Raw genomic sequence first — 22521 nt, forward strand, 5'->3', positions numbered from 1 at the left:
TTGCATTTGTTGTCTTAGAAATATTACACTCAAAGTAAGAGCTTCAGAGAGAGGCCACTCAGAGGGGAACAGTCTGTTAGTGTGTAAACTTCCTAGCTAGCCTGCTCTCCTCCCCATACATAAACTTGCTGTCTTGTGGTTGTTACTATGCAACTGTCTACAAGGCATGGCTGAAGCTTGAATCTAAACATCTGGCATCAGAACAAGTCTGAATCCATGAATACAGGCCACCAACTGCATTCAGGGTACAACCTGCTGAAGGGTTCTTTCTTGATAGTCAATGATGATGCATCTGGAAAGTCTGGCTGTTATCTTGAGAGAAGAAAATAAACCTACCTTAAGTGGCAGCTACAATTTACTAACAGAAGAAATAATCAGCAAAGGGAAAGGATCAGTGATAAGGATAGACAAAATATTCTGAGAATAGACTAAGTACAATACATAAATATATACACAATGGAGTAAATAGTGAGGCTTCTCCTGAGTCCAAGTTGATACTTTTATTTTTAAAAGTCTGATAAAAATTTACTCAACTACATTTTATACAGTAATATTTAGTGAATTTTGTCCAAAAAGGCTATGTTTTAAGTTCATTTGTAAAAATAACAAAAGCTTTATTACTCAGTCCCTGGTCATTAAGGAAGAAAACCTTCCTAGAAATGACAACAAATAATTTCACACAAAAGGCCAAGTGACATAAGAATAGTATATTAATTATATATTTTCTTTGTATTTACAATAAATTCATTTGTTAATACTGTGATAGAAAAAATAATCAGTCCACATTATGTAGTAGAAACAGGCTTTGAGGATGACCATACCTCTCACAGCAAAAACATACAAAGACTTCTCCCATAGCTAAAAGTACTTTTCAACATGACAGTCTTGGGTGAAGGTAAAACGGGCAAGAGTACTTTACTTTAGATCAACTATGTCCTGGAATCAAGGATATTAACAATAAGTAAGCAGCAAAAAGCTGTTCAAATATTTCCCCAGGACTATTTAAATATAGTAGTTACCATGTGAGAAGTTCATTTTATTTGTAGTTTTTATAAAAAGTAAAAACACTAAATTGGAAACTGCATTAATCAAAAGCAGTCCCAAAAAAGCCATCAAAAGAAATGAACAAAGCATTCTTTTAAGTGTATCATGCATAAAAAGGATTATATAATATATACTTTAATGACCAGACTAATAAATAAATGAGGTAAATTTTACAGTCATTGGAACAAATAAACTATATTTAACCACTTAAATGTGTTGAGCTACTACTGCTTCTGTTTCAAAATATAAATATAATTAACCTAACATCTAAAAACTGAATATTTTGAATGTTTGTTTTTGACCCCCTTTTGAGATTTACTAGTAAAGAGAAACTGTATAACAAAATATTAACTGAAAATAAATTATCAACACTAATATGATATAATTATCATGTAACTGCCATTTTGTATATGCACAGTGGAAATATTGGGAAAGCTAGCTAAAAAGATGAAAATAAATTGGTCAGAATTTCACATTTCAGAATAATCCATGATAATCTAGAAGAGAAAAAAACATAAAATTCACAAAGTAGATGTAACTTGATATCCCTTCTAAGTTTAGGAGTCCAATAAGATGCAACTTTTAAATAAATCCACTACCTCAAAGATAAAGAGGAAGAAAATGTAAATCTCTTTTGGGCATTAGTTTTCAAGTTTATGCTCTGAAAGAAGGCTAACATTAGCCAGAACTGCAATACTATTTTTAAAAACCTAGAATCTTTGCTTTTGTATTTTAAATTTGCTTTTTCTATTTTAGTTATTAGTAAAGGAAAAGAGAGAAAAATATTCGACTATCAAGTCAAGGGTAAGTATGTATATAGCCAGTTTATGAAATAGATTAAATTGAGAGAATCAATTGGTTCAAGAATTTCCTACTATGCTGCTACTAGTTACCTATAGATACTCTTAGAATAGTAATTTAGATGTCTATCATAACAACTGATTGATAAACAATCAATTTCCATTTTTACTTTCTTCTCTCCCTTGCCACTTAAGTGCATTATTTTGACTGTCTCATAGGAAATTTTATTTTACAAATTCTTTGTTTCAATTACTGAAGACGTCATTTTAACACATAAACCTGCCAATCCTGAGATGATACGGATAGTAAAACTAAAACCCAACTTATTTTTCACTCAAATTTCTGCTTTAGTTTTTTTTGGAAAATGGCTGGTAGAATAGAAAGAAGAGCCAAAATCATTAGAACAAATACTGAGTTCCAAGAAACAGCTTCCCCTGCTGTTGTAAGCTGGTACAGAGTTGTTCCTGCCTTAATCGCTACAAAAGATGGAGGTGCGACACCTAAAATGAAAAAAAACACAAGAGTAAAAACAATCAACTGCTTTTAAAAATAATCATGTGTATAAAATTTCTTGTAAGAATATAGTAATTTCTATTTTGGAAATCTTAAATTTAATTTTAAAACTCCTTAAGTTTGTTTCCACAGAAATAATTCAATCTTTCATAATTGTCTAGTAAGGATAATGAACTTAATAACACAAGTTTCCAGAAAATAATTTTACATTTCCTAACAATCTTAAAAGAAAGAATGTGCCCTGATCCAGCAATTTAAAATTTAGGAAATACTGATGTATATAAGCAAAGATCTAATCTCAAGGATGTTCACTGAAGCATCATTAACAAAAATCTGAAAACAATCTAAATGTTTAACAACAAGATTGAGTACATTGTCATTCACTCTTTACAGAATATACTTGAAAATGAAGGAGATACTCAGAAATGAAAGATACTCAAAATACTAGAACAAAAAGCAGTTTATGCAAGAGCATAGGTGGAACAATCACATTTCATTAAAACCAGAACAGACTGGAAAAATTACTGTGGTTAAAGCTGAAAGTTAATGGAATCTCTAGTTGATTTCCTTATAAAATAAGGAGATAGGGACCAAAATTCTCTCTTCTGATTCCATGAATATAACATTATTTTACAAAATCCAAAATTACCTGAATATAGTCAAGATATTATAACAGCTTGGTATGGTGATAGCTGGTACCTAGAATTGTCATGTATATAAATGTTGAATCACTATGTTGTACACCTGAAACTAATGTAATGTAATACTGTGTGTCAACTACCCTTCAATAAAAAATAATTATCTACAAAAAAAAAAAAAAAAATCCAAAATTACCTAAGATTTTTAAGTTTGTCAATGCATTTTTTAAAGTAGCCATAAAAACTGATTGATTTTTCTTTTTCAAAATTATCTACTCTCTTAAGTATTAACTTAAGCTTTAATTTAACAGACAGTACATGAAGAATCTGCTCATCCTGCTGTTATCTAAACAATTCAGCTTAAATTTGAAAAGAAAAAAACCCATAATACTCTTAACTAAAGAACTATCAGAATTCATAAAATATCTAAATGAATCTTTATGTCCACTTAATTTTGATTAATTTCAAAATTAAGTGTCAGCTCCTTGAAAGCAAAAACTTTTTGTGGATCCTTGCTTCCCCCCATATTTCTGGTAATGCCCATAAATACTGATGTCAATATAAATAAAAATTGGGTCAATTCTCTACTAAAAACCAAAGTTAAATATTTCAGTACTTGATTAGAAAACAAAGCAGAAAATTATTCAACAAAGACACCTTGATTTTTTTCTTTCCACTATGAGAGAGCATAGAGTTTAAAAGTCCTGCTTTAATAAAATATCCATTAGAAAATGCTCTCATTTAAGAGAAGTAACACAAAAATACCTGACACAATCCAATAAACATTTCTGAGCATCTATTTATATAGGACATGTCTGTGCCCAACAATTATATATGGTGCTGGCATGTCTGCAAAGAGCATATAATCTAGCCTAGCTGGGCACTATTTGGTATGTACATGAGTTCTAATACAGCATTAACCAAAGGCCTTACCTAGAAAAGTGCCAATAAAAAAGACTTTCAATGGCACATTTATCACAGGGGATGTAATATTAATAAACCAATTAGGCAGAAATGGCGTTATTCTCAAAAATATAATGTAGTTAATAAGATGTTCTCTATGTCGTTCAACCTGTGAAAAGAGAGAAATAAATTGGGATCAAGATAAGGCTACTCTTGAAAATAAGTTGTTTAATATAAAATACCTCATTTCAAATTCCTATCCCTGATAGTAGTTTATAAAACATAAATGATCAAAAAAAGAACTTGAAAATGACCATCAGCTACTGATCAAATGCTGTGAGAGCTAAATGATATGAAGGTTTTAACTGTGCTTCACAGCTTAATGTTACACTATTGCAGGTGGTTCTATATCAGCCTAGATATGGCTCAACAATGATATTTTAAACCTAAAATGGCAAAATTAAACTTACAACTAGATGTAAGATACACATCAATAGACCAACTTTTTTAATGCCTTTAACTGCCTATAATGTTAAGGGCTAGTATAGCAGGCACATCAATAAACCTAGCCTCCAATTTTAAGAAATTCAGATAATCTTCATTTCATAATATACATTACATGAGTAATGCTTTCACATCAACACTTTAACTTCTCTGCTGACTGAACTTACTAGGAATGAAGAATTAGAATTACTGTTACAGGTACACCAACTTCATATCTGAAATTATTAACATTCATTAATTGCCTACCACTTGATTTTAGTCAAAAGATCATTTTTATGAATGGTTTGAGTTATTTATATAGGGGCTATACACTGACTCCCCAATTAGCCAAATAATTACATTAAATAATTTAAAAGTACACATTTACCTGCTGTGACCATTTTACTGCTTTCTCTGTTAGGTATTTGTACACAACTGGCCTCCCAACTAAATAGGAGAGCATATAGCAGAATGAGGCACCAAGTCCAGAACACTAGAAAATAACAAGAAGCCAAAAACATTTTGAACTCTTCCATCTTATTCACATGGATATATTTACTTAAGGAAAAACTCAACTAGTCTACTTCTTTTGGGGTGTGGGGAGTATATTCTGTATGACATCTCTTAAACAGAACAAAAACCCATTGATCTAGTCCTTTCTCAGAGCAAATTATAACTGAGACCAGCTAAAATAAACTAACAATTGTGATTAAACTTAGTGACTATATCCAACATTAAACGTTAACCTTTAGCCTAAGAATAAAACTTCAATAGCCATTTCTTTTTTTTAAGTTGCTATGCTTGAAAACACTAACCCCAATCCTGGGACTTAATTCACTGTACCCATCAATTTTGGACATTTGAATTTATAATATGTGAATTACAAAACACAGTAAGAAGGAAAGGTTAAAACAGAGCCTACAAATGCAATTAAGTCTATGAATACCCCTGTTCTAGAAAAAAAAACTAACTACACTACCTTCTCAAAGAGGAATTTAACAGATATTACTTTAACATCAAGCACTTCTTAAAACTAATGTGTTTAAGCTTACATAAACTAGTGGAACTAGGATGCCATCATTATCATTCTATTTAAAGCTATTTTCTAGAATTAATCACAGGGATGAAAGTACAACATAGGAAATATAAAGCCAGTAATACTGAAATATCTCTGCATGTTGACAGACAGCAACTACACTCATCATGGTGAACATTTAATAATCTGTATAATGTCAAATCACTACAATGTATAACTGAAATCAATTTATCAACCATTATTTCAATTGAAATATATGAATAAATAAAGCTTTTTTTTCTAGTCTCCCAATTTCATTTTATATACTTACCAAACAAACAAGAAATAAGGCTAATGGAAAGGGATAAAGAAACCCTGAGAGTATACTGAGAAATATAGAGCCAGGAATAGCAAATGTTTGCAAGCTGTTAACTTCTAAGTTAAGGATTAAAACATAATTAAATGGAATTTTAAAAAGACAAATCCAACATTTCAGAAAAAAATTATCAATACAGAGGTTATCATGTTAATAAGATTACATCCATATTTCAGTATTTTAAGAGTAAAATTATATCCAAAAGTTTAAAATATACAACTCCTCAGTTCTCATGCCTTTAACTCTAAGATTACCCTTTACTAACATTATTAACAAATACAATGCTAATAGGAGTGTGTACTTAAAAAAAAAAAAAAAACAAGACAAATATCCAACATGTACCAAACAGGGAGGAACTGGGCACTTTGGCAGTAAAACAAAAACAAAAACAAAAACAAACAAACAAAAAAAAGTAAAGAAAAAAGAAAAGATCTTTAGTAATCCCTTAAATATGCATCTGTAATGCATTGGATTTACTTTCAAATGGTTTCATAAAACATGACTTTTATGGAAATCTAGATGTAAATAGTGTATAATATTCACTTTCTAATTTAGCACGAATATTTATCTCAATTCACTACTCACTAAAAAGGATAGGGGTTACAAAATGTAGGAAAAAACTCACCATTCTCTGTAAAACTAAATTATGCTTTTTTTTACCTCCCTCTAGGTCTCAGTTTTGGCCTGGTCTCCTTTTCCATCCATGTTTTGGATGATTTACTTACAAGTCAGTCAGACTAAGTGAATTTCCACATCTCTCCTTCCAACTGTAAAATTTCTATCTTCACCCATTCTCCCTCTTTTTCACTAGGTCCTACTTTATTCATGTTTTCACTTCAATTTCCTCCTTCTTCCCCTGGGCTCTTTCATCTTCAACTTCTCTCTGCTCTTTCCCAGGATCCCTCCTTATAAAACCACTCAGATCCCTATGAACTGAAGAAAACCTAGGCTTTCCTTGACCACGGTATCCTACCCAACCCACCTACTGCCTCTCATTGCCAATTCCTCACAGGAGATCCTTGTCCGCTTGCCGCCCAACTTACTCATTCACCACTCTACTGAAATACTGAAATTCCTCCTGGCCAAAAGTAATGAGTATTTCTCAGTCATTTTTTTAATGATTCCTGCATAGGATCAAACACCCTCTTGGGTGAAACTCAGCTCCAGTGAACTGTACTTTTCTTCTACATTACAAATCATTCCTTCTCCAATTTTTTTCTTCTCTTCACCCTCCAATCCGGGATTTCTCTAACATTCTATTAGCCATACTCTCCTCTTCCTTTCCTCTGAAAAATTAAGCAATTTCCATGTACATGAAAGTATACATGGCTTCAAGTATATGGCCATATATACTATAGCTCTGAATTCTGATTCAACTTGTCCAATTAAATACCAGTCTCAAATTTTCCATCTGTTACTGGATGCCTCCATTTAGAAAATTAATTTAAAATAAATTTTATTTATTTTGGGGCTCTTTAGACCCTTATCATGAAAAGTTTCAAGCACATATGAAGGAAGAAAAACTAGTATAATAATGCCCTATATGCCCATACACAACTTCAACAATTAAATATAACCAATCTTGTTTGGTCTATATCCCTCATACTGGATTATTCCAAGCAAATCTCAAGACATATATTTCATCTGCAACTACTTTAATACCTATAAAAGATAAGGATTCCTTTTGAACATAACTATAATACTGTCAGATTTCAAGAAATTAATTCTAATTTCCTTACTATCGCAAATAACGATTTTATTCAGATTTCCCAAAGGACTCACAATTTTTTTCTTTGACAAAAAGTTGAAAAAGCTGGTTTTTTCAAATGAGGTTTGAAAAAAGACCATACATGGTATTTGCTCACTCTATCACTTACTTATAGGGTATGTTTCTTTTTTTTTCTTGTAATTTGTTGAAGAAACAGGGTCATGTATAAGATTTAACACTTTCTGCATTTTGCCTGTTGTATCCTTTAGAATGCTTTAATATATTCCTTTGTACTTTATCTTGCAGTTAAGTGCTAACAATGCCATTTTTCTTTCTGCATGGGAATATAATTTGAGCTTAACTTTCTAGCTCTGTTTAGATTTGTATTTTTCTCTTTTGCTGAAAAATCTTGGTTCTTAATGTCATTAACATAACATAATTACCTACTTGCTTTACATACTATTAAATACATATTAAATGTACATTAGTATTATTCTGAAAGTTTTACGTATTTTTTAAATTTCAAAATATTACTAACAATGTAATAATTGAAAACGGTCTTAAGATTTCTTTCAAATCTTTTTTGTCCTTCAGATTTATCCCAGAAGGGATGCCAAATTATTGTTTTCAAGGAAACAATGTGAAATAATTGCCAAACCACCTCCTACTTTGCTTTACATTTTTTTTAATTTTAGTGACATACACATAAAATCTACTATCTTAACCATTTTTAATCTTTTTCCAGTAAAGTAAGGTACTTTTACACTATTGTGCAACCTATCTTCAGAACTCTTCACCTTGCAAAACTGAAACTATACCCATTAAACAACATTCTCCACTCCCTCTTTCCCTCGGGCCCTGACAATGACCATCTTTCTATTTTCATTCTCCACGAATTGGACTATTCCAGGCACTTCATATAAGTGGAATCACTCAGCATGTCTTCTTCTGATTGGCTTATTTCATGTAGCATAGTGTCAAGGTCCATCCACGTTGTAGCATTTGTTAGAATTGCAACCCTTTTTAAAGATAAATAATATTCCACCATATGTGTGTATACAACATTTTGTTTATCTATTCATCCATTAAAGGATATTTAGGTTGCTTCCACCTTTGCTGTGAACAATGCTCCTATGAACATGGGTGTGCAAAAATCTCTGTGACTCCTTTCAATTCTTTTGGGTATAAACCCTGAAATGGGATTGCTGAATCATACGGTAGTTCTATTTTCAACTTTTTGAAGAAAACCATAGTTTTCCACAGCAGCTGTACCGTATTACACTCCAATCAACAGTGCAATTTCAATTTTACATTCCAATTAACAGTTTCAATTTCTCTACAACCTCACAAACACTTGTTATTTTCTATTTTTTTGATAGTAGCCTCTCTAATGGGCATAAGGTTGCTTTATTTAATTTGTTTCTTTTTTCATTCTAATTGGTTTTACAATTATGTGAAATATTTCATTTAAAGTCAAATCTACACAATAAAGTACATTTAGAGAAGTTTCACTTCCTTCCCTGTCATCTCTCTCTCTACATAGTTTAACATTTGTTTTTTTTTTAAGATATCCTTTTTAAAAAATACAACAAAAAAAATCTATGTTTATATATGTGTACTCGTATCCTTCCCTTCTGAGATTAAACAACATACTTATTATTCTGCACCTACTTAAGTGTCTTTTCACTTTATAATATAACCTGGACATAAAGCTTTAACAGCACAGAGAGACACTTCTCGTTCTTTTAATAAGCTACACAGTGGTTTATCAACCAGTCCCCTACTGATTGACATTTAGGTATGGATTCTTCTACTTGAACATTTAAAACTTGGCATGTCCTATTTCAAAATAGATGTTACCCTCCCTTCCCAACCCCAAACATGGTCTTCTACCCATTCTCTTTTTTCTCTTAAAGGCCCATACACAAAAATACAAAGTCAAAGATAACTTCCAAGAATAAGACCAACATAGTACTGATTAATTGTTGAAGCTGGGTGACAGGTACACAGAAGTTCATCATATAATTTTCTCTACTATTGTATGTTTTAAGTTTGCCATAATAAAATAAAATTTTAAGTTATTATAAGATTTTAAGCCTTAGGGAAACTAACAAGAAACATGATGGTGGCATTTTCAATGTCATCCACAGCTCAAAAAGTCCTCAATGACTACTCAATACCAAATGAATATTCTCAATTCCCTACCTGATACTCAGTAAGTCCTCTACAACCTAAGGGCAGTGTCTAGCCTATCTTCCTACACTTATTTCTTGATCTTCCCCTTCCCACATCCTATACTCCAACTAAACTGGACTGATTACTTAACCATGCCCTGTGCTCGTATGCTCTCCTCTAGACTTGCTGTCTAGAATGACTGTGTCATATCTCTACTCATATTTCCCCCATTATTCCACAGAGAAATAGTTCTGCTTTTGAATGGTCAAAGCACTAGATCTGTACTTAGCATATATAACTGTACTTTCAAAAAACTGGTTAAATGAATGAATGCTTGGGTTAAAATAAATTACAATTTAAGAACTACTTTAGATCAGGAGTTTGAAGTTAGGTATTACCAGTGAAGGTGCTAGTACTACACACTGTTGAGTATTGTGACCATTATATGGCTATGGAGATACTGAAATATACCTAGTTCAAATTGAGATGTGCTATGACTGCAAAATATACACATTTCAAAGAGTATGAAAACAAAATGTAGAATATCTCATTAATAATTATGTTGATTACATATGCTGAAGTGATTATATATGATAATATTTTTGACATACTAGCTAAAGTTAATCGGCATTGTACTGGTTATATGCCCTAAGATAAAGTCTTTCTCTTCTGTTCACTGAGTTTAAAAAGTACCTTTTTAATACTCAGAGCTTAAGATTAAAAAATGTAAACAGAAAATTAAAAATATGGATTTAACAAATTATAAAAAATCTAAGATTATGTGCAATCATTACAATTAATTATAAGCAAACAGTAACAATACGCAATAAAGCCTGAATTAACAATATTACCCAATTTACTTAAAATTTAGAACAAAATGTACTTCATAATGAACCATTCCTGTATTTTCAAATTCACTTTCTACAGGGCAGTTTGTTCTTTTCTATTAATTTCATATGGATATTAAGACAAATAGGCTATATGTATACCCCATAGATGGTTAAGATTCATTTATGCTAACTAGATGGAGGACCTATGGTGGGCATCCCCCTTATCCTCCAGCCTGTATCCCTCCCCAAACTGGGGAGGCAAAATGGGACAACAAGATGACTTTCCAAAGTAAACAGAAACTATCTGCCTTGTTCACAAAAACCTTAGAAAAGCCAAATGAAAGGGATGAACCAAGTTTGTTTCTAATTTGAGGCAAATATTTTAATTTATGGTTAAAGTTTATAAAGACAGAATAACCTATAAACCAAAAACGTGTTTTTCACACAGGTGACAAAATAGAATTAGTAGGAAAAGGCAGCAGTTATGGTTTTCTTAAAACAGTTTACATACAATTAAGTTACTTTATAGATATCTGCCCCAAATAACCTATCAAAAGATAGGTGCATAATAATTATGCTCCAAATTTTCTCCAAATTTGATTTTTTCTAATAAACAGTGAAGATAATGACAAAGTGCCTACATAAAGCTCATTACACCTAAATAAAAATATATCCTCACCAGGTGGGTGAATGAGTAATTTTTGTATTAGCAGTAAAAGCTTTTGTAAATGTACTTGTCACTATGTTGCTTATTGCTAAGGATAACTGGCCCAACATGTTTAATTAAGTATATACTCAAAACATTTGTATAAGGAGTTAATGTTACAAGAAAAAGTTTTAGTTGAAAAGTTCAATAAACCAAAAGAAATTCAGGAAATAAAAGAGGAAGCAAAAATAGAAATAGTTTGAGAGAATTAAGTAACTAATTTGCCTTTTAAAAATAAAAGCTGACTTAAAAGAGGTAATGATTACCTTCACAGCATCAAGAAATGATGTCTCTCATTAACTGAGATTTGGAAAATTGGATTACAATAAAAGATAAAAAATCAGAAATCAAAGTCCACCAAATTGAAAGATTAATCATCAGCAGCATAAGCAGTTTGAAAATATGGAGAAAGAATAAAGCTATTTTCCTGACTAGTTAAAATATATAATTATTCTATAAAACAAAGAAATACATACTAAGAATTATTTTAAAACTTCCTATCCTTTGAATGACTAATTATCCTCTTAAAACCATTAAATGTTAAGAAAAAAATCATGAAGAAAAAGACTCATTACACAGCATCTAGAAAAGCAAAAAATAAAATACAAATTATATCTTCAAATCTAAGGGAATTTTTTTAAAATTATGGTATGGTGACTTTAATTCAAAATAATTCTTTAAATGAAACTAAAATAACTAGCAAAATTATCAAAAATTAAGTAAACATAAAATAATTAATTATCTTCATACAGGGGAAAGGAAAACATTTAAGGTAAGTAAAATAAGTAGAATATATAACTGATAATAAATATTCATAACTACTTGAGTTGAAGAGAGGATTGAAGAACTTTTCATTTTAATATTTCAGCATATAATTTAATATTGTAAAACTACATTAACATTTTTATATGAAAAAAATTATGCACAACTGAACAGCAGACTTTTCAAGCCCTTTTTCTTAAACAAAACTAAACATTTTTCAGTTAAAAGGATACAAAATATATGTAGCAAAATAAGCTACAAGTACTTGTACATAAAAGGTGTCCTTATATTTGGATAAAACTTTTCCTAGAGCCTTGGCATCATCCATATCTCTGGGAACCTTCATATTCACTCTTTCTTCTCTAAAGAAATAAAATTAAAGTGAAAAATCTTAAAACAGAAATTTACCAAATAATTAATATCAAAGTTCAAAACGTGACGTTTTATTCAAAATGATCTGATGCCTTGATCTGTAATACGTTAGGCATAAATTCTCAATTTTTAAGTTCAAAAGTCTATAGAGTTATATGCTTTTTAATGTTTTAATATAAATTCACGTCAAGTGAGGATGAACCAAAGTAAAGGTAAAAGCATTTGCTACAACACCAGTGTAAATTTTAAATTAAAAAATGAACCACTGATGTTAGCATATTTAAAACATAATTTAACATCATTTTGGATAATCCTCACGATAAAGTCAATAAACAACTACAACTGAAATTAAGTAAAAATTTTAATGAATTTACAGTTCACATCTTTTCTGGAATATCCCAGTTCAAAGTTCAGATAAAAACTTAAATAGTTTTCCCTTTCTATTAACTTTATTTTTTATTTGGTGCCTTGTATGGAACTGAATATTTTTTTGCTTATAAAAGCCTCAAATAATCACCCCTGTGTTTACTATATATTGTGCCCATTTGTTTACAAGATATAATTTAACTGAACATATAGAACAATGACAGAATGCTGCCCAAATTCCATCAAAATAACTGGTAAATTAAAATGGGCTTTCTCATTTAAAAATTTAAAAACAAAAACTCTTTAGAGGGTTGTACATGCATGCATGCATATACACACTCAGAAAGAAGTAGAATATAAAAGGTTTGTAATAGCACATTATTATATATAAATGATGATATCATTCTTAAGAGCAGATTGGGAGCAAAGATGACCTTCATCAACACTCTCTTTTTGTTACCTATTTCAGTCAGCTGTTTACTTCCTTCTCCTTCACCAAAACTAGAAAAGGCTTAAAATTCAATCATACTAGCATTAATGTAACAATATAACATGCTATCCTCCCAAAGGCATTTACACTGATGTTAAGAAATCAAAGTATTAAAATAAAAATAAGTTTAACTATAAAATTTCAAGCATAAGGAATTTCATTAGTAAATGAAAACAGGAACATTTCATTAGAAAACAGGAACATCCTGATAACTTGAAATCACATTTCACAGTTACCCATTACCATACCAGACTGGCCCTGGTTGAAAGTCTAACTACATTTTAGTAGTCTCTTATGGAATCTATGTAATATACAAGGGTGGTATTTTTGTGGTTAAACAGCCCTGGGATATTTTGCCCTCTTTCAGTTGTCAGCAAAAACTGACTCATACATAGTTATTTATAGTCTTTTGTGATATATGGGTTTCTCTGCAAAAATATTAATGTATTTGATTATGGCATGCTAACCCAGACCCTGCTAGAGGTACTACATAACATATAGTATTTATTTTGTGTTATCTTTCCCAAATGGAAAAATTCTAAATTCTGAAACATATTTCACCCCCAAGGTTTTGGCTAAGGAAGTTTGGATATGTACTAGATATACAAGTCTTTCATAAGGTCCATTTCACTGTGAAAAACATCTGTTCAGACCATATCATTTCCATTGAACAGGGAAGAGAAAAAGAACCAGGAGACAGATGTGATGGGGAAGGAAATGGATGAAAAGCAGACAAAAATTGATCACAAGGAAAAATAGGAAGGGAGAAATTAGGGTTGAAAAAGGGAGAAGGCAGGGAAGAACATGAGTATTTTTCAAACTGCAAGTCATCTATTATGGACTGTAAAATAAATTTATTTAGTGACTGCTAGCATTAAAAAATAAAATGAAATACATAGAATGGTATGGAAAATTAAAAAGACCACACCTATGCATGAAACTTTAAGTTAGTTTTATATGTTTATATAAATGCAAGTGAGGGGGGCAAATGTGTGCAGGATCATGATATAAAAATGTATTTGTTCATGTTCTATATATTTTTTAAATTCAGAAAACCATTAGAAAAACTAGGCCTTAATTAGAGGAGCAGTACTAGAAAAATCTTACATTGAAAATCAAGAAGCAAAAGAAAGGAAAACTAAGAGGCATATTTGGAAAGAGGTATTTAGAGGTATTTAACTAACAGCATTGATGCAGCTGATATACAATCACCATGACAATTCTGTTGCTTAAAACCAGCTTAAATTTCAATCCACTTTCACTCTGTAAATGTCAAGACATTTTCAGTTTCTTTAAGTATACTTACTCACTAAGCTGAGGAAAATTTTTATATACCAAAAACATGACAAAAGCTGCAGATAAGAAAATGGACACTAATATAAGAAGTGACATTCTTGCTGACCCAGCTTCTGCACAGGCTTTTTCTGAAAGGAAAAAAAAAAAGAGCTATAATTAAGATAGATATAAAGGAAGATAGTATTTCAAGCCAGCAAATTTCCTTAAAGGTTCTCATCCCAAAAACTGTTCACTTTTGCCTAAAACACTGTACCATAAAAATTTAAGTGCTATTGTATTTGACATTTATTAACTGGGCATATTATTTTGGGGGCTATATCTGTTTTAGATGTATTAGAACATCAGAATTTGTAGCACTCATTTGTTGGTAAGTCGAAGGAAAAGAAAGGGCATTACTCTAAAATACTGTTACTGACTTTCAATTTTATACACCTATATTGGGAGCTGACAGAACAGACAGAATGACCTCTTAGGAAAAATGAGGTAATTAGCCACTACTTCAATGGTCATATGAACCTAGATATTCACTAATGCACTGGTGAATGTTATACTTTCTCTTTACACCAAGGGCTTCAGAATATAGTTGAACTTCAAATGTTTTGGGAGGCTGCCTGTGACTCTTAAGAATTGTAGAATTTGTCTGCATTCCTTCAAAAGGTAATCATAGTGTTACCTAAAAAACTGTATGCAAGATAAAAGTATGGAACAAGATTCAAAAAACAGCAAACAGAAGAATGAGCAGGGCTGTTTTTCCCAGGAAGCAGTCAATGGTTGGGAGGTCAAGACACTTTAACAGTGTTCACGAGGCAATTTTTACTGCCTACATCTACCACTATTCCATGTATATACTGATAATACTCAGGGATTAAGAAAAATATGTAGGGTTTATTATTTTTAGTTCTCTGAGAATGGATCTACCACTATGCCACTCCCCTAAGTATTGCTGCAAACTCTTTCTTTCACACAAACTGGTAAAATAGGGAGTGTTGGCTATTATGATTCAACAGTTCTTCTTGAATGTAATTCTAATAAATCCACAGACTAGCAAGTAGTTCATTTAGAGTTCTAAACAGAGATAAAAGTTAAAAATCTTGTTTTAATAATTCCATATTTAAATGTGTAACATGCATATTTATAATGTGCCTACTTCTGGTTCCATTAGATAGGTGTCATGTAACACTTACTTTATACATCCATTAGTCTCCAAATCCTCCATACTAATTCCCAATGTGAATTATCCCATTATCTACTTTCCAACTTCCTCCCAGGCCAAAGGTACTGTTAAAGAAGTCTGATCACCATGCTTCCTTGGCCTACAAGTTCATATGCTTTTCTATCTTCAATTACGGTCATCACTGGTAAATAAAAATCCTTTTACAGCACTCTCCAAAGGACTATTTCAAGTGTTTTCAAACCTTTGTTTTAATCTACCTTCCTCTATTCATAACCAATGACACTACCTCCATCCTTGAGTGAGCCCCCCAACCAGTACCTCTGGATCTGTTGATGAAATTATCTTCCCCTGCCCCTTATCTTTCCATCAAATGCCAAGATCTTGCTCTGAGAATTAACTCTTCTCCTGCACTCAATTATCTTCAATTCTTTCTTCTTACAAGCACTTTTTCTAACTTCTAATACATATATATCCACCCTGAAAAATCATAACTTTAATGCTCTTATAGTAGCTCCCTATTTCAAAAAAGCTCCCTATTTTTCAAAACCTTCTGAAAAGCAAAATATTCCTAAATCTATAAAATCTTAGGAATGACTTTTACTGGTCACCTAAGTCCACTACTTCTCAGCATTCAGTGTGTTCTACAGTTACCTGATACACCATGGAAGAAGCAGAAGACCCATCTTTCTTGAGCATGTAAGTTTACAGTTTTTTTAAAGTCACAAAAATCTAGTGTAATACTGTTGGAAATAAATTTTATTTCAAGGGCCTTAACACTTTTTAAATTATTAGTTATAAAAAATAGTAATGTCATCAAGTATAAATTTAAATAGCTTGTTACTATAAAATACAAAGAACTAACCATTTAAAAAAACACAGCATGTTTGTGGGTAGAAGAAATAGCACTGCCAATTTTATATAAAAGCTCATTCCCTAAGGTTTATGTCCGGCAACTCTGCTACAGTCTAACCCACACACCCTCACTCACTGTCATCTAACTAGTTTTAGATGCTTCCTCCCATTCACTGAAGACTGAGACCAAGTTTACAGTAAACTACATAATCCTAAGATTTGTGATCCATTTGGATGATCACTCAGCCTCAAAACTGGTAAGGCTTTCATTCCTATTCAACTTCAGCCACTCAATTCCAGGGCTATACTAAGTTCACAACCATCACCTGAAATTGCTCTGTCTTAGACATTTAAAATTTCACTATGTCATTCCTTAATCATCTTTATTCTTTCCTGGGCTTATTCCCTCCATTTTCTTCCTTTTGTCGAGCTACTTACATCTCTTCTCCATGCTCAGCCTGGACTCCACGGTTTACCACCCGAAGCACCACCTTTGACTGTAATTCTTATCCTTTCCTTAGATCTACTCTAACCAAAAATTAGTGCTGCAAGTTCACTTTCTTCATTCCAACACCAAGATGATTGAGCACAATAAGAAATCACAACCCATCAGAGATATTCATGTCTTCAGGTAAATTGACTTACGCCTCATTCTTACTCCCTTTTTTAGGTGTCAAACCTGGACCAGGCTGAGCCAATCAGGTTATTCTTAACCTTTGATAACTGATTGATTCAGGGATAAGCATTTAATCTGAGGCAATCAGAGTGACTAGACTTTTATTGGTAATGCTAGGAAAAAGATCCTCAGATTTTTCAAGGAGCATTTAGCTTACCTGGACCTTAAAGAGTAATCAACCTTAAGGTAAAGCTGACATCAAATAAGCAAACAAAGATATGAAAGAAATCTGATCCTGGTATCATGGAGTTACTGGCTCCAGACTGAAGCCAGTGAATCCCACTTAATCTCTCAACTTTTTAGTTACATGAACCAATAAACTTACTCTCAGCAAGTTTCAATTGGGTTTTCCACAGATGTATAAGCAAGAGAATTCTGATACATATTATTTGGGTTGAGGCTGGCATCAATAAATCATACTAAAACCTTGGCTATGTCCACTTGCCAATTTTAGTCTTAGTTCCCAGTTACCAGCAATCAGAACTTCCTTCCTGTAAGCCAGTACCTTGCTCAGAGTATATGCTCAGGTAATCTATCTGTTGAACCAAATTAGCAAGGCAGAATCTACAAAAGACAACTGAGGGGGATTTATTATCCAAGTTCAAACAATACTGTCTTCTAAAAGACCAACTTTGAGACAGCGTTATGCCAACATTTTTTGCTCCATTTCACAATAAGCAATGTATTTTATCTCATGATCTGGTACACACAAAATCTATACACTGAAAAATAAAATTCAAAGAACAATACCCCCTACTACATGCAGAGCCCTACTTCCTCTTCCATTAAAAAAAATCATTACCAGTCAAATTGATTTCACACTGCTCACAAGTGTAATGACCTATGTATTGAAAAACAAGATCCCAGGGGTTCTCATATCCAAATGGGGAACTTCTATAACTTGCTAGTAAACAGATGAGCTAGGGCAAAAGACATAAAAGAAAACAAAATATCCTGGTCCAGGCAACCTTGTACACAATTAAGTCAAGAGCCTCCTAAGTGGTTCCACCTTTTGTCTCCACTCTTCCTCATCATGCAAGAATTAGACTTTCAGTGTTATTGCCTTGCTCAAGTCTTCACAGTGGTCCTCAGTCTGCAAGATTCAAATGTTAGACTAGAGACCACAGCCACAGCAAGGAACCCACTAATGTACCAAACACTGCATGTAGCATGTAAAATATTTCAAACATACACAGTGACAATTATTTGTCAAAGTTATGCAGATGTGTCAGTTAATAAAAATACAAATTTATTTAAAGTGTCATGGAATTTATAGGAATGTTCTATTACTATGTATTTTTCAAACGAGTTACTAATATGTTTATCTCTTCTCTAAAACCTTTCCTTTTTTTTAAATGTCAAGTTACCACCTGTAATAAACAAAAATTGTTTTTCATAACCTGGAAATCAGTTGCTACGTGACTATTAATTACACCACAGCACCAAGTGATTACCACTAGCAAGTAGCCAAACTCTACGTAAGGAGGCCACAAAAATCTTTTCCCAGAGAATTCCTGACACTGATTAGAGACGGAGAGAAACAGAGGCAAAGGAGATGAAAAAGAAAAAACTTGGCATCATTCATAAACAGGATGGATCTAAAAACCTCCTTCGTGCAGCACTTGAAGCCTACAGTTTTCACTAAAGCCTTACTCCTACTACCACCCAACAGAAACCTTCCAATCCAGACAAGCTCATCTCATTAACACACACGAAAGGTTCACACTCACCTTCAAACTTAGTATTTCCCTTCCCAGAATCCTTTTCCCTTCTCTCTACTAATCCAAACCCTGTTTTGCCCCTAAGGCATGCCCTCACATCTCTTGTCATCTGTCTTTCCATAGTTTTGTAGCCCACAGAAATCATGTGACAGCATTATAGAAAAAATTGTGTTGAAAGGGTTGTTCTAATGATAAAATAAACAATTATAAAAGCATTTTAGAGGCTTCAAGGTTTTATTTTCTGAACAGCTTCATGTTAGAAAAAAAAGCGGGGTAAAAAACAACTGACAGGTATTGTAAACCAAACTGACTATTTTTAGGGATGTCTTATCTGGAAAAACACTTTTTCAGGAAGTGCTTGGATTACTGTCAGGGTAATCCGTTCAAGCATCTTCAATAGCAGCATCTTCAAAACAATGTCCCTTGAATTTAAAGTGGATTTATACTCTGAGAACAATTCATTTCTGGGGTTTTGAAGTTACTTGGCTCTACTGCCTATAAGGTGAAAAATTACCCAAAGACACAAAGCTTAAAGAGCCAAATTAGACTGGAGACATTTTAAATTATTTAAAATTAAAATACTACTTTCTGCTAGACACTTCTAAAAATTTTAGTAATTTTAAATTTGATTCAAAAATATTTCAGCTACGTCTAAACATATTTTATAACTGTATTACCTTATAGTTGACTATAGTTACAATGTTACTAGATACTCAAAAGACCCTCTCCTTACCCATCACTGGTGGTGGAACACAGCAATGTGAGTAAACTGCAACAATTTAAGGGACATTTGTTAGGATCTCTTCAAGATTATGGGCCTTAAAAGCATTTAAAGAGCTTAATCATTTCAACTGTTGAAAAGAAATGAGAAACTCTAAGTCATCATGGAATCAAGATATTTAGTTTCTAGGTACAATTTTTTTTCTTAAAGTAACATTTAAAGCCCTGAGAACTGCCAGGATGGTGTAGTGGGAAAAAAGCTTCAGAATCAGAGGTCTTAGTTATAATAGTAATCCCCAACACTTACTTAGCCCTCACTTCATATAAACCAAACATTACACTAAATCCTTCACATGAATTATTTTATTTAATTGACGCACCAACTTAGACTTTATAGATCAGACACTAAGCTTCTGAAAGATACCAAGTCCAAAGTCACAAGTGGTACAACAGGGACTCAACCTTAAGTGTTCCTGCCACTTCGAAGTGGCACCTGGACGCAGTTAATGCTTGCTCTTTACTACTTTACTAACTAATCTAGCTTTGTGTCTTTGTGCAAGTTATATATCCACTCTAGGCCTCCGTTTCCTCAAAAAATAAAGCAATAAATGCCAGAGTTCCTTCCAGCTCTGCCTCGCTTCAATATTATCAACCTTACAGTCACCCTAGGCATTAACAAGCCAGCGTCATTCTTTCTTGTAACTGAATTCAACTAAAAAAGTATTAAGGACGCACTTACCAGGTGTCGGGACTTGCAGTTGGCTGCGGCGTAAGCCCAGGTTCCCACTGCTTATGCTCCTGCCCCTGGGTGCCCACAGGCCCCCTTCCTCCTGCGAATCCCCGGGACCGGCGGGCGTCCTTTCCCTCCGCAGCCCCTTCCGGCACGCTCCCGCTTCTGGGCCAGCCCCAGCTCTGGTTCCCGGGTCTACTCACCCTTCAGGTGGTCTCCGCTGCCCGGCGCCGTGGGACCCCGTGTCCCCGCTGCCCTGTCCCCCACAGCGGCCGAATGCAGTGCGCCCATCTGCGATCGTCCGGCGACTCTGCCTTTCGCCATGTCTGCTGCAGGGAAGGTGGAGGAAGCAGAATGATACCGGGCCGCCTTAACAACAAATCCGCCGCAGGATCCCTAATACACCCGGAGCCCACAACCACAGCCACTTCCGGGACGACGGCCTCACCCGAGCCGACCTCAGCCCCGAAGGCAAAGCGACGCTCAGCGGAAACTACAGCTCCCACTCCGCCTAGGCACCGCCCTGGATCGCCCCCGAGCCTCGCGCGCTCTCACTTGCCCAGTGACCGCGAGACAAGTCAGGGTCTGGGACCGCCCCATTCCCTGCCCCGCCCAGCCTCGCGACTAGGGGGAGCATGCGCAGTCGCGGCGCGGAGGCACCCGGTGCGGCCGGTCGACGTATCCGCCAGCTGATAACGCAGCAGCTTTAATTTTCCGGAAGTGCGGTCGCAGAGACTTCAAACTCTTTGTCCAGGCCGCCGGAAGTGCGGCGAGTGATTAGTTGGCATTTTGCGGAGCGCCCCGTTTTAGTCCTCTCTGTTCATCAGTCCCACGACGTGTTGTCTGGAGTCTGGAGGGGCTAGACAATGCTTAGTGTGAAGAGGTTGCAAAACAAGTCTGAGCCGAGACTACCGAGTTTCAGATAACTAAGTTTCAGAGGATCTATAACCTATGAAGTTTACAGGGTGGCAGAAACGAGTGTAGGATCCTTGTTCCCAAGCAAATGCTTTCCCTGGTCGTTACCCTTCCACTCCCGATTAATAAACACACCGTCAGCTCATTTAGCGTTTGCGTTTGCTGAACCCAAACGTACCTTTTTTGACAGTTACTTTTCCCGTCCTACCTCTCGGTGCAGTATTCACTTTACTCTCTGGTAAATATATTGGAATTTCCCCTTGAAAGCAACTTGCCGGTGTGTACAAAAATAGTGGTTGTTCCTATCCAGTAATTACATTCTAGGAAAGAATTCCATGAAAATAAACATACACAGGGAGCTATTCCCAACCGCATTATTAGTCTAATGGTAAATGTGGAAGCCATCTAACAACTCAACACTAAAGAATGGTTAAGTAAATTATGGGAGATCTGTTCAGTGAAACAGTTTTATGTACACATCCTCTGCCTACTTATGACCACTCCAGTTACCACTCTAAAAGGTAGTTCTCGATTTAAAAAGCAACAAATAATTGGGTTATTCGTTTACTTACTTATTATCTGCCTCCACCTCTAGAATGAAGCTCTGTTAAGGTAGAGGTCTTGTCTTTCTCTCCACCATTATATCCCCAGCAGCTGACAAGGAGTGTCAACACCTAAGTGGGCATTCATTAACTTGTTGAAAAAACTTTCAACCTTAGAAAATTATATTTATGAAGAGACTAATAATGTACACAATGCTTATTCAAAAACAAATTCCAAGAGATAACCATAAAAAAATACTAGAAAAAATACATAAGCAAGTAAATTTATTTAGTGTTACGGGTCTTCTTGAGCAAGACCAAAAAGCATTTTTAAATAGTTAATATATTTTAACATTAAAAAATAAAAAGTACAACAGAACACCAAAAATAAACTTTAAAACTTAGGAACAGACTGAGAAAAAAATTTGTCACATAAATAAGAATTACTACAAATCAGTAAGAAAAGCACAGCTCAACAGAAAAGTGGATAAAGGGTATGAAAAGTCAATTTACAGAAGAAAAAAAATAGCCAACAAATTAAGCAAATGAACAACCTCAATACAGTGTGATAACACTGACTGAAAGGTGTGCAGATTGCAATAGCAGAAGAAAGGGCTATCTAAATTAGAATGGGGCTGCAATGAAGGTCTCCTAGAAAATTTGATTTTTAAACTAAAGGGTGAGTAGGAATTAACAAAGGAAAGGGGAACAAA

At 33.8% G+C, this 22521-nt stretch overlaps 1 protein-coding gene across 3 annotated transcripts; it reads right to left on the reverse strand.

Annotated features, from left to right (window-relative positions):
- Positions 1–485: 485 nt before the first annotated feature.
- TMEM41B (transmembrane protein 41B) lies at positions 486–20949 on the reverse strand. 3 transcript variants are annotated; one of them, XM_036930943.2, is made up of 8 exons: positions 20800–20949; positions 20555–20680; positions 14489–14606; positions 12188–12316; positions 5729–5822; positions 4771–4875; positions 3930–4068; positions 486–2345 (listed from the first exon to the last, which is right to left on the reverse strand). In XM_036930943.2, exons 2-8 carry the CDS (start codon positions 20673–20675, stop codon positions 2176–2178), a joined length of 876 nt encoding a protein of 291 aa, XP_036786838.2. In that variant the 5' UTR covers positions 20676–20680; positions 20800–20949; the 3' UTR covers positions 486–2175. The 3 variants fall into 3 exon arrangements, 2 of the variants coding, with proteins under 2 accessions (XP_036786838.2, XP_036786837.2); XM_036930942.2 differs by having other exon boundaries at positions 20555–20912; XR_008999236.1 differs by lacking the exons at positions 486–2345; positions 3930–4068; positions 5729–5822 and having other exon boundaries at positions 4805–4875; positions 11459–12316; positions 20555–20929.
- Positions 20950–22521: the final 1572 nt, after the last annotated feature.

This window comes from Manis pentadactyla, chromosome 9, assembly GCF_030020395.1.
Source record: "Manis pentadactyla isolate mManPen7 chromosome 9, mManPen7.hap1, whole genome shotgun sequence".
NCBI classification, from domain to species: domain Eukaryota; kingdom Metazoa; phylum Chordata; class Mammalia; order Pholidota; family Manidae; genus Manis; species Manis pentadactyla.

Excerpts from the sequence above, each read along its gene's own strand:
- TMEM41B (XM_036930943.2), bottom strand. The coding sequence starts at position 20,675 with ATGGCGAAAGGCAGAGTCGCCGGACGATCGCAGATGGGCGCACTGCAT. Across the intron at positions 14,607-20,554 it reads CAGCGGAGACCACCTGAAGG|AAAAAGCCTGTGCAGAAGCT; the intron begins GTGAGTAGACCC and ends TTTTCCTTTCAG. Across the intron at positions 12,317-14,488 it reads AATTTTCCTCAGCTTAGTGA|AGAAGAAAGAGTGAATATGA; the intron begins GTAAGTATACTT and ends TTATTTCTTTAG.